The sequence below is a fragment of the Mobula birostris genome, chromosome 4, assembly GCF_030028105.1.
Source record: "Mobula birostris isolate sMobBir1 chromosome 4, sMobBir1.hap1, whole genome shotgun sequence".
Taxonomy (NCBI): Eukaryota; Metazoa; Chordata; class Chondrichthyes; order Myliobatiformes; family Myliobatidae; genus Mobula; species Mobula birostris.
The window spans coordinates 177,066,576-177,078,576 of NC_092373.1; the positions used below are offsets into that span (position 1 = coordinate 177,066,576).

Here is a 12,001-nt window from a genome sequence, read left to right on the forward strand (position 1 = left end):
AAATGGAAATTATTGCAGTAAGGCTTGTCGTGGAGGCACTGTCAAGTAAAATTGAGTTGTATATTAGTGTAGATGATCAAAAGAGTAAATAAGGAAAGGTATAGATGTTTTAGGAGGGAGCTAGTGTGTTACCTTGGACTTCTCTGTTAGGTTATCATCATTCTACCAGGATAAATGGTCCTTCTGGCAATCTAGCATAATTTTTGTCATCAATAGGAACATTGAAGTTTGGCATCATATGCAGATTTTGAAATTATGCCCAGACCGCAGTCCTTCATTGTGTACTAAAAATGGCAGTGATCACAGTACTGAAATTTTGGACTAGAGTTGTATTATCCTTCCAATTCTGAAGAACTGATGGTTATAATTTTTTTCTTTCTCATTCACCAGTTTTGTATCCAAGTTGCAATTGCCTGTTTATTGTATGGCTTTAATTTTATTTAGCCACATTTTTTTTTTAAACTCTGTCCTGCAAATTAGCTGGGCCCTTGCTAGTGAAAGGTAAAAGGATTCCCTTTATTAACAATCAGGCTACTTAAGAATAATTTTTTAAAATCAGTATCTTGTACTTATATACAGCCTGATTGTTCCTTTTGGATTTTAAAGCTGATGCTTGTAATCCACTGCTTCACAAACATTCTGGGTAATGGACTTCCCCTCTCAGTACATACACTGTGATTTGCTTTGTAAATTAATGATAAATTGGCTTTAATCTTCAAAGACATGGTGAAAATTTCTTTTTAAGTTTCATCTGATCCTTGAGTTTTTAGGGCGATTCAAGCTTTGTAATTGAAGCAAATTGAGATGTCCTTAGTGACATAATAAGGTCCTATTAACCACAAGTTATCATTGTAGGAGGTTTATACTTCCTTAAGTGTAGCAGTAGTAGTGTTGTAACGGTTTAGCAATCAAATCTTGCATTTAAAGTATGGCTTACAATGCAGTGCAACTACTTTCTGCTTTCTGAAATTAGCCTGAGCACTTCATTCACAGTCTTTATTGTTACAGTTTTATAGTTGTAACATAAGTTTATTATGAAATAATAAATCTTGGGCTGAGAAATGTCGTCAGTGGAATTGAAACATCCATGTGAGAAGTTAGTGCTCCATAAAACAGTAGTTATAATTGCTGTGATCTACAGGAGGTTTTACTCCACCTTCTGCTAGACCTGATGTAGACCAGGTTGATTATTCTCAACGGATGATAATCTTATTCATCAATGTAGATGGTCACATCAATAAGCTGAAATTTCACTTCCTGTTCCACCTAACCACTGCACATCTTTCACATGTTGAAACACAGTAGAAGAACCTGCCTCTGCTGAGCTGAAATGCATATATTAACAGGTATATGGAGGAATTTAAGGTGGGGGGGTTATATGGGAGGCAGGGTTTGAGGGTCGGCACAACTTTGTGGGCCGAAGGGCCTGTACTGTGCTGTATTATTCTATGTTCTATGTTAACCTTCTTCAATGTCCTCTGACTGAAGATGACTTTTACACTTGTCTGATTCTAGAGAGCAAAATGTAAATAATTCCTGAAATTGTCATTTATTTTATCATGGTCTATTAAAACACTTGGTGACATTTCTAAACTTTCTTCTTAAATTCAGATACAGAAGTTGCAGAAAAACCTGCCAAAGAAGAAATGGTTGTTGACAGCGTCACACCAGATTATGCTGTTGGTCTGGTCTCCACACAGGTAAATTGCAGATGAGGTATCAATGCAAGTGACACAAATTAACCTTGTGATTTAACAATTTATTACAATAAATTGAAAGGTTACTATTTGAAATTCTGATTTTTTTGCTCAGTGTTTAAGCAGACTCCTGCTGCAATCATGGATGTTATGACTATTTCCTCTTAACGATCAAAACTCAATTTCTTATTTTATATTGAAGTGAATTACTTTAAAAACCCCTGTACAGGCCTAAGCACTTTTGTGAGAGATGATCCAGCTTGTTCTAAAAGTATATTTTCTGTCCTGTGGATAAATAGTTTTAGAAAAGTTTTAAAGTTATCATTGGTAATTTATCATCATTTTAAGCTTGACCCTGCAGTTGAAAAATACCTGTGTGCACATAATAAGTTTAATTTTATTCTGAAACATCTAATTGTCTTCATAAATGCTTCTTTTTTAAAGGTTAGTAATATTTTATTGATTCTTTGTGTATTTTTTCCAGAAACTTGGTGCTTTGAGTAACGATAATGCACTACCATCTACTAGTTACTTACCTGCTACACCAAGTATGGTGCCATCATCATCATACATTTCCAGCTCTGAAACTCCACAAGGTGAATATCAGCAGACTAGAAGGAGGTGGTAATCATTAATCTCGTGTTTAATTAAAAGGATGGAACATAAACTTTAAAATTGTCTTGTTCTCCAATTAACAAATGTCACAGTGGGCTATGAGGTAGCAGTCTCTAAATCACTTGTTCTCTGGCAGACATCTAGTGGATGCCTAACTGATTGCAATGGAAATTGATATTAATGGTGGAATTTTCCTCTGAGCAATCATTTCTCCCAAGTGTTTTGCTGTACACATCTTGTGAATTACACAAAACACAGTCATACACCAAAACAAGCTATTGTGCTGAAATAAGAGGTGTGAGGGCAGATTTTCATTTGTAGTGGAATTCAAAGCTAATGATCAGAGACACCAGATTTACTGGTGTGGTAGAAATATCTGCCCCAGTAATGTGATGATTAAGAGCAATTTGTTATCATATCAATTTGAGATGCATTTTAAGGTTATAAGGAATAACATGATAGAATATGTTGATGTAAGGAGGTTAAAAATGGTGCTAAAATACTAAAAGAACCCATTTGAGCTGAATAGCATTTTTCTTTGTCGTGAGCGTCCAAGCCCAAGTGTGAGGCTTTGAGGGAAATAAAATGATAGATGGTTAGTGTATTTGTGCTTTAACAATGTCTATCTGTAGTTTGTGTGGGTACAACCAATGATTAGATCTGAAATTATTTAATAAAAAACAATATAAAAGAAGCAATTCTGTGGCACATAATTGAGATTGTTGGAAATGGTAGTCATGAGTTACAGGTTCTTTCCTCTTCCCTGAGCAGCTAACACAGTCGGATCAGTCCGGGAGGCTCTCCAGACAAATAGACTATCGGAAGAGTCCACAGCTCCTACCTCTGGTCTACCTGGCCAGTTTAAACAAAGAACCCCAATTTATAACAGCAGCTCAACAACTTCTACCTCAGCTACCACTGCCCCAACTACCGTGCCTGTCACAGTGACAGCTCCAACAACACCTGTACAGCAGCAGACACAGCCTCAACAGCAGACACAACAACAGCAGCAGGCACAGCAGCCGCAGCCATTGCAGCCGCAGCAGCAGCCGCGCAAGAGTCTTTCACTCACAGTAAGTAGGAAATACAGGACCGGATCTTCGAAGGCAGTGAATTAAAAGTTTGCTCTCCACATGTTGCCTTTACTCCAATGGGGAATAGTATCCATCTGAAAAAGACAAACTGAAACTTTTGCATTGCTGTGACATTTAGTCTAGATTTGTAAGAGATTTGTGTGGGCCTTCACTTTGCACTGTATTGTGATTATATAGCAGGGGAAACTTATTTTGAGGAACAGTGGGATGCGTTGTTCATTTGGCAAATGGATTTCATTTTCCACCACTTTTGCAGGAGTGACTCCACCTTCACCTCAAATATGTACACCAACGTTAGATGGAACTTGTCTTTTTTTTTCCATGCTGCTTGAAGGAAGTTCTGCAGTTTTTTGCTTCATTAAGGATTTTAGACAGCGAATGAGAAGCAGTTTTCCTTGATTGAAGGTGAAGGACCAGAGGTTACAGAGTTAAGGTAATTAGGAAAACTTTAATAAAGTGTAGAAGGGAAAGCTTCCTAAATGCAGCAAATGCTGCCGACAGTACAATCCTACTGAAACTGAGAATGCATCTTATTTATTATGTATAACTAGTTACAGCATATCAAAAGCACTTGTATAGCAAGAGTACAGTTTGTAGTGTACAACTAGAGTAATTACAAAGCTTGATGAACTGCATCTCATTGTGCCCTACACAATAATCCCCTGTCTCTTGTCTGAGCGTATTGCAGTCTTAAGAAGATAACTTTAAATCTAAAAGATTTTGGATAACCTGTTGCCTCAAAGCCTCCACCCTGGTTTCATCTTCAAGGCTTTTCAATTTGTTTTTACAGTTTTTAAAAAATATTTACCATAGCACTTTAATCTGCACCCTATCACAAGTATTCCCCATGTTCTCTGCAATATCAAACATGCTTAATCACTGTTTTTCCCATTTTAGTTAAGGGTCCTTAACAAAAAACATCCACTATTTCACTCCCCACGGATCTACATTCACTTACAACATTGCAGTTTTTTTTTTTTGCTTCGTTGTGTGTTATGGAGAGATTTGATTATAATGAGCAGTTTATAAAATCAACATATTTGTGAAGGAAAGGAGGCTGAGAAGTCAAACACAAACACGAGAAAATCTGCAGGTAGGCCTCAAACTCCGAAGCAACACACATAAAATACTGGAGTAACTCAGCAGGTCAAGCAGCATCTATGGAAAAGAACAAACAGTTGACCTTTTGGGCCAAGATCCTTCTTCAGGTTGAGAGGTGATGGAATTGTTGCTGTTGGGGTGCTATACAGATTAAATCGGAGGCTCTTAAGCTCTAGTGTGTGTCCCCTGTGGGCACAAGTGTCTCTGGAGAGTTCATGAAGTAAGTTACTGTGGCAGATTTTTGAAGCCTGTGCGGTTGTGGCTGCACTCAGTTGACAATTTCCAAGCAGGTTATTTGTCACAGTAAAATTCCGATTGTCCGGCATATTGATGTTAGGCTAGCTGATTTTATTAATGCCCCAACACACTTTTAATTGACCATTTCCAGATGTTGCACAGTACTATAATCTCTTCTGTGAAGCAGGCAAGTGAAGACCGCAGGAACTGGGTCCTGGTGCGTGAGAGACGAGAGCAGCAAACGTTACCTGGTGATCCAAATGCCACATCTGCAGCTATTGGATTGTTGGAGTTATACTATTGCGAAATAGATAGATGGTAACTTTAGAGAATCAATTGTCGCAAAAAAGAAGTTCCATGAAAAGCCCAGAGGTTAGAGTTTTCTTGGAAGATATTTAAAATTAATATTAAGGCTTAAATTTTAAACATATACTGCTAGGATACCCAAGCAGTTGGAGAATCCAATGAAATGAACATATAAAAATGTTGCATTCTCCATATCTAGACAGAAAAAAAAACTAAAGATATAGCCTGCAGTGGAAAAGAAGTGTGGGTTAATTCAAAACTATCTCTAGAATTAAGGTTGATGCTCCCCAAAAGAAGAGAATGTTAAAAGAAATATCAGGGAAGGCAATTTCAACTTGCCATTCCTACACCTGCTGCCATAAAGACAGAAATTAGTTTTGTGTGCCCTGTATTAGAAGGACAGGTCACTTCATTTATATATTTAAATCATGTTCCATTGGGACCCTGGTTTAAATTTAATAAACATGTTTATGCAGGGAAATCTGAACTGAAATGGAGAGAATCCAGTTCCTAGAGATGAGTGTATTTTAGAAAACCTTTCGAAGTGCCCATAAATTCATACTCCTTTCTCTTTTGTATAATGGGACTTCCAGATTACCAGAGGATAAACATGGATCTTATTTTTTAAATTAGCATTTCTGTGTTCTCGACAATTAATTATCTTGTTTAATCAGGATTTTCATTGTTACATTTATTCTCACCCATGTTTCATTCATATCTTGCAGAGAGACCAAATGTATGCAGCCCAAGAAATGTTCAAGACTGCAAACAAAGTCACGCGCCCAGAAAAGGCTCTTATACTTGGGTTTATGGCAGGTTCAAGAGGTATGATGGAAAGCTTTTTTGTATCCTTACCTCCACTTGCATTGTCAGTGCTGAATCCACCTTACTTAAATTTTTTTGTGTGGTAGGCCTGTTAATTACTGTAAATATGAACAATTGGATAACTTAAATATGAATAATTTCTACTGCTTGACAATTAAATGGTTAAGCAGCTTGAAATGTGTATTTAAATCATTGAAGATTTCCTACCTTGAAATAAACTGTTCATAGCCAATCGGCCTTGTCTTCTTCAAGATCTAGACACTGTCCTTTCTCTTATGTTGAAATAAGCCACTGATCATTGGCACTCATCTAAGGTCAATGAGCTAAGTTAAACAATCATTCTTGGAAAAAAAGTGACACTTTAAGATTCCCAGTGCAAGACTCAGACTGTATTCATTACAAGGCTGGCATAACTACAGATGATAGTCAGGAGGCTAGGTAAGAAAGAATTGTGATAGTTGCAACCCCCTTCCTGTGCTGTTAGTTGCACAGTGTAACAGTCCTTGTTGGTTGTCTTGGTAAAGATGACTGGCATCTCATGGAAGTGTCAGCTTAGGATATATTACATTACAGGGAGCAGAACAGCAAAGTTCAATCTATGGTCACATCCAGTGGTGGCAAGAATGGGAGTCCTGGCTGCTTTGTCATTGAGTATATAGCACATGCCAACTATCAAGTACTCATCAATACTAAACCGGCACTTGGTCCAAGGACTTTTATGCCCTAATGATTCAAGTGTTCTTCCTTGACTATCTCTGTATGATCCACTTAATGAGCGCCAGCTAGCATTTGCCCTCTAAGTTATTTGCATTGTCCCACGTTTAATGGAGATTAATAGTCATAGAGAACTACATCACAGAAACTGGCCTTTTGGCCCATCTGGTCTGCGCCAAACTATTAATCTGTCTCATCCCATGGGCTTGCGCGTGGACCGCAGCCCTCTATACTACTCTCATCCATGTATTTACCCAAACTTGAGTGTTGCAATCAAACCCGCATCTACCACTTCCGCTGGCAGCTTGTTCCACCCCCTAAATGAAGATCCTCCTCATGTTCCTCTTCACCTTTCGCCTTTAGCCCATGACCTCTAGTCTTAATTGAAAATCGTAGTGAATCCTTATTATCAGGAGGCTAGATTGTGGAGTGGAAATGTGTAGGTTAAGGACCTTTACTCTGAGAACATTGAGTGCAAGGTATATGCTCTCACGTGTTAGTGAACAGGATGTTTTAGAGTTCAGCCTCTTGTGCAAGGGTTGCCTACATACTGAAACTCAGCTACTGAAGTTGGGGTAACTTTGGTCCTGGGTGGCACTTTAACAGTTTGCTGGTTTAATTTCACTCAGGAAGCTTGCTGGGGGAATTATTACTGTCAGAAAGATTGACAAGTATTATGGAATGTTATAGTCTTGAAGTATGTCTGTACTGCCGTTAGTACTGTTAAAAAAACTCATTAGTTAGGATCACAGCTTCCCTGCCATGGTGTACTAAAAAATTGAAGTAAATTTCTGTAACTTAAAGGTACTCCACAGTCCCTCCTGCCTGAGTGGAAAACTTTAGGGAGGTTGACAAAGGCTATGTATAGTAGCTCATGCTGTTCCTTGTAAGACCATAGACAGGAACAGAATTAGGCGATTCAGTCCATCAAGTCTACTCCAGCATTCCATCATGGCCGATTCCAAATCCCGCTCAGCCCTATACACCTGCCTTCTCGCCATATCCTTTGATGCCCTGACCAATCAGGAAGCTATCAGCTTCCGTCTTAAATATATGCACAGACTTGGCCTCCACCGCAGTCTGTGGCAGAGCATTTCGCAGAGTCACTACTCTCTGGCCAAAGAAATTCCTCCTTACCTCCGTTCTAAAGGTTGCCCCCTCAATTTTGAGGCTGTGCCCTCTGGTTCTGGATACCCTCACCATAGGAAACATCCACCCTTTCTGGTCTTTTCAATGTTCAGTAGGTTTCAATGAGATCCCTCCTCATTCTTCTAAATTCCAGTGAGTACAGGCCAAAAGTTGCCAAATGCTTCTCGTATATTAACCCTTTCATTCCTGGATCATCCTCATGAACCTCCTCTGGACTCTCTCCAATGACAATACATCCTTCCTGAGATGTGGGGCCCTAAAACTGTTGACAAGACTCCAGGTGTGGCCTGACTTGTGTCTTATAAAGTCTCAGCATTATCTCCTTGCTTTTATATTCTATTCCCCTTAAAATAAACACAAACATTGCATTTGCTTTCTTTACCACAGACTCAATCTGTAACTTAACCTTCTGGGAGTCTTGTACAAGAACCCCTAAGTCCCTCTGCCCCTCTGATGTTTGAATTTTCTCCCATTTAGATAATAGTCTGCACAACTGTTCTTTTTACCAAAATGCACTGTCATACATTTCCCGGCACTGTATTCCATCTGCCACTTTTTTGCCCATTCTTCCAATTTGTTTAGGTACGGCTGCAATCACATTGCTTCCTCAGCACTACCTACCTCTCCACCTCTCTATGTATCATATAACCATATAACAATTACAGCACAGAAACAGGCCATCATGGCCCTTCTAGTCCGTGCCGTACTCTTACTCTCACCTAGTCCCACCGACCTGCACTCAGCCCATAACCCTCCATTCCTTTCCTGTCCATATATCTATCCAATTTAACTTTGAATGACAACATCGAACCTGCCTCAACCACTTCTGCTGGAAGCTCGTTCCACACAGCTACCGCTCTCTGAGTAAAGAAGTTTCCCCTCATGCAACCCCTAAACTTTTGTCCTTTAACTCTCAACTCATGTCCTGTTTGAATCTTCCCCACTCTCAATGGAAAAAACCTATCCACGTCAACTCTTGTCAATCCCCTTCATAATTTTAAACACCTTTATCAAGTCCCCCCTCAACCTTCTACGCTCCAAAGAATGAAGACCTAACTTGTTCAACCTTTCTCTGTAACTTAGGAGATGAAACGCAGGCAACATATATATGTATATTCCTTGTTGAGTATTTTGTTGGCAATCTCAATGCTAAAGTCAGTTATCAAAGATGTGATAACAGCACATTTGGAAAGCAGTGAAATCATCGGGCAAAGTCAGCATGGATTTGTGAAAGGAAAATCATGTCTGACGAATCTCATAGAATTTTTTGAGGATGTAACTAGTAGAGTGGATAGGGGAGAACCAGTGGATGTGGTATATTTGGATTTTCAAAAGGCTTTTGACAAGGTCCCACACAGGAGATTAGTGTGCAAACTTGAAGCACACGGTATTGGGGGTAAGGTATTGATGTGGATAGAGAATTGGTTGGCAGACAGGAAGCAGAGTGGGAATAAACGAGACCTTTTCAGAATGGCAGGCAGTGACTAGTGGGCTACCGCAAGGCTCAGTGCTGGGACCCCAGTTGTTTACAATATATCTTAATGACTTGGATAAGGGAATTAAATGCAGCATCTCCAAGTCTGCGGATGACTCGAAGCTGGGCGGCAGTGTTAGCTGTGAGGAGGATGCTAAGAGGATGCAGGGTGATTTGGATAGGTTAGGTGAGTGGGCAAATTCATGGCAGATGCAATTTAATGTGGATAAATGTGAAGTTATCCACTTTGGTGGCAAAAACAGGAAAACAGATTATTATCTGAATGGTGGCTGATTAGGAAAAGGGGAGGTGCAACGAGACCTGGGTGTCATTATACACCAGTCATTGAAAGTGGGCATGGAGATACAGCAGGCAGTGAAAAAGGCGAATGGTATGCTGGCATTTATAGCAAGAGGATTCAAGCACAGGAGCAGGGAGGTACTACTGCAGTTGTACAAGGCCTTGGTGAGACCACACCTGGAGTATTGTGTGCAGTTTTGGTCCCCTAATCTGAGGAAAGACACCCTTGCCATAGAGGGAGTACAAAGAAGGTTCACCAGATTGATTCCTGGGATGGCAGGACTTTCATATGATGAAAGACTGGATGAACTAGGCTTATACTCATTGGAATTTAGAAGATTGAGGGGGGATCTGATTGAAACATATAAAATCCTAAAGGGATTGGACAGGCTAGATGCAGGAGGATTGTTCCCGATGTTGGGGAAGTCCAGAACGAGGGGTCACAGTTTGAAGATAAAGGGGAAGCCTTTTAGGACCGAGATGAGGAAAAACTTCTTCACAAAGAGAGTGGTGAATCTGTGGAATTCTCTGCCACAGGAAACAGTTGAGGCCAGTTCATTGGCTATATTTAAGAGGGAGTTAGATATGGCCCTTGTGGCTAAAGGGATCAGGGGGTATGGAGGGAAGGCTGGTACAGGTTTCTGAGTTGGATGATCAGCCATGATCATAATAAATGGCGGTGCAGGCTTGAAGGGCTGAATGGCCTACTCCTGCACCTATTTTCTATGTTTCTAATGCAAATAGCTTTTCTATTTCTTTTGCAAACTTTCCTTGTACTGTGATGTGGCTCTGCTGAAAAGAACTGTGAGATACTTGAGCAGCCTTCCCTGCGATTAGCCTCCCTAATATGTTGTGGTCCTACCATCTGATAAATAGCATCTGTGAACTTTGTCATAAAGCCATCAATTCCATTATCCAAATCACTGACAAAAAATATGAAAAGTAGTGATCCCAATACAGACACCTGAGGAACCCCACTAATCACTGGCAGCCAACCAGAAAAGGCCCCTTTATTCCCACTTGCTGCCTCCTTCCTATCAGCCACTCCTCTATCCATGCCAGTATCTTTCTTGTAATGCCATAGGATTTTATCTTGTTAAGCAGCGTCATGTGTGACACCTTATCAGATGGCTTCAGAAAATCCAAGTAAATGACATACACTGCCTCTCCTTTGTCCACTCTGCTTGTTACTTCCTCTAAGAACTTAACAGATTTGTTAGGCAAAATTGCCCTTTACAGAAACCATGCTGACTTTGACTTATTTTATCATTGGTTTCCAAGTAAACAGAAACCTCATCCTGAATAATAGACTCTAATACTTTCCCAACCACTGAGGTTAGGCTAACTGACTTATAACTTTCTTTTGCCTTCCTCCCTTTAAAGAGTGAAGTGACATTTGCAATCTTCCTTTCCTCCGGGACCATGCCAGAATCAAGTGATTCTTGAGGGATCATGACCATTGCATCCGTTATCTCTTAAGCAATCTCTGGGATGTAGTCCATCTGGTCCAGAAGACTTATCCACCGTAAGACCTTTGAGTTTGCCTAGCACTATTTCCTTTGTAATAGCAGTGGCACTCACTCTTGCTCCCTGACACTCATGGACCTCTGGCAGTGCTGGTGTCTTCTGCAGTGAAGACTGATGCAAAGTACCCATTAAGTTCATCTGCCACTTCTTTGTCCCCCCCATTACTACCTCACCAGCATCATTTTCCTATAATCCAATATCAACTCTCACTGCCCTTTTATTCTTTATATAACTGAAAAAAAATTAGTATCCTGCTTTATATTATTGGCTAGTTTGCCCTCATATTTCATCTTTTCCCTTCTTAAAGCTTTTTAGTTGCCTTTTGTTGATTTTAAAAGCTTCCCAATCATCCAACTTCCTACTCACTTTTGCTACCTTATATGCCCTTATATGGCTTTTATGCAGTCCTTAACTTCCCTTGTCGGCCATGGTTGCCTAGCCCTGCCATTTGAGAACAACTTCTTCAGTGGGACATGTCTAACCTGCGCCTTGTGAACTATTGCCAGAAACTTCAGCTATCTGTGCTCTGTCGTTATCACTGCCAGCAACCCCTCTCCAATCCACCTGGGCAAGCTCCTCTCTCGCGCCTGTAATTCCCTTTATTCCATTGTGATACTGATACATGTGACTTCTCTTTCCCCCTCTCAAATTGCAGTATGAATTCAATCATATTGTGATCACTGCCTCCTAAGGGTTCCTTTATATTAAGCTCCCAAATGAGATCTGGGTTATTACATAACACCCAATCTAAGAAAACTTTTCCCCAAGTAGGCTGAAGCATAAGCTGCTCTAAAAAGCCATCTCATAGGCATTCAACAACATGCCTCTCTTGTGACCTGACACCAATCTGATCTTCCCAATCCCCTTGCATATCGAAGCCCTCCATTACAATTATGTCATTATCCTTATTACATGCCTTTTCCATCTCCCTTTGCAGTCTTAATCCTACATCTTGGCTGCTA

The 12,001-nt window shown here is 40.0% G+C and overlaps 1 protein-coding gene across 1 annotated transcript in view; it reads left to right on the forward strand.

The window, feature by feature from the left end:
• Positions 1–12,001, forward strand: part of nelfa (negative elongation factor complex member A) — a 48,220-nt gene that overhangs the window by 31,975 nt on the left and 4,244 nt on the right. Inside the window, exons 7-10 of the mRNA XM_072256582.1 lie at positions 1,612–1,700; positions 2,182–2,293; positions 3,084–3,385; positions 5,776–5,875. Coding sequence (XP_072112683.1) covers positions 1,612–1,700; positions 2,182–2,293; positions 3,084–3,385; positions 5,776–5,875 — 603 coding nt within the window. The remainder of the gene's footprint in view (positions 1–1,611; positions 1,701–2,181; positions 2,294–3,083; positions 3,386–5,775; positions 5,876–12,001) is intronic.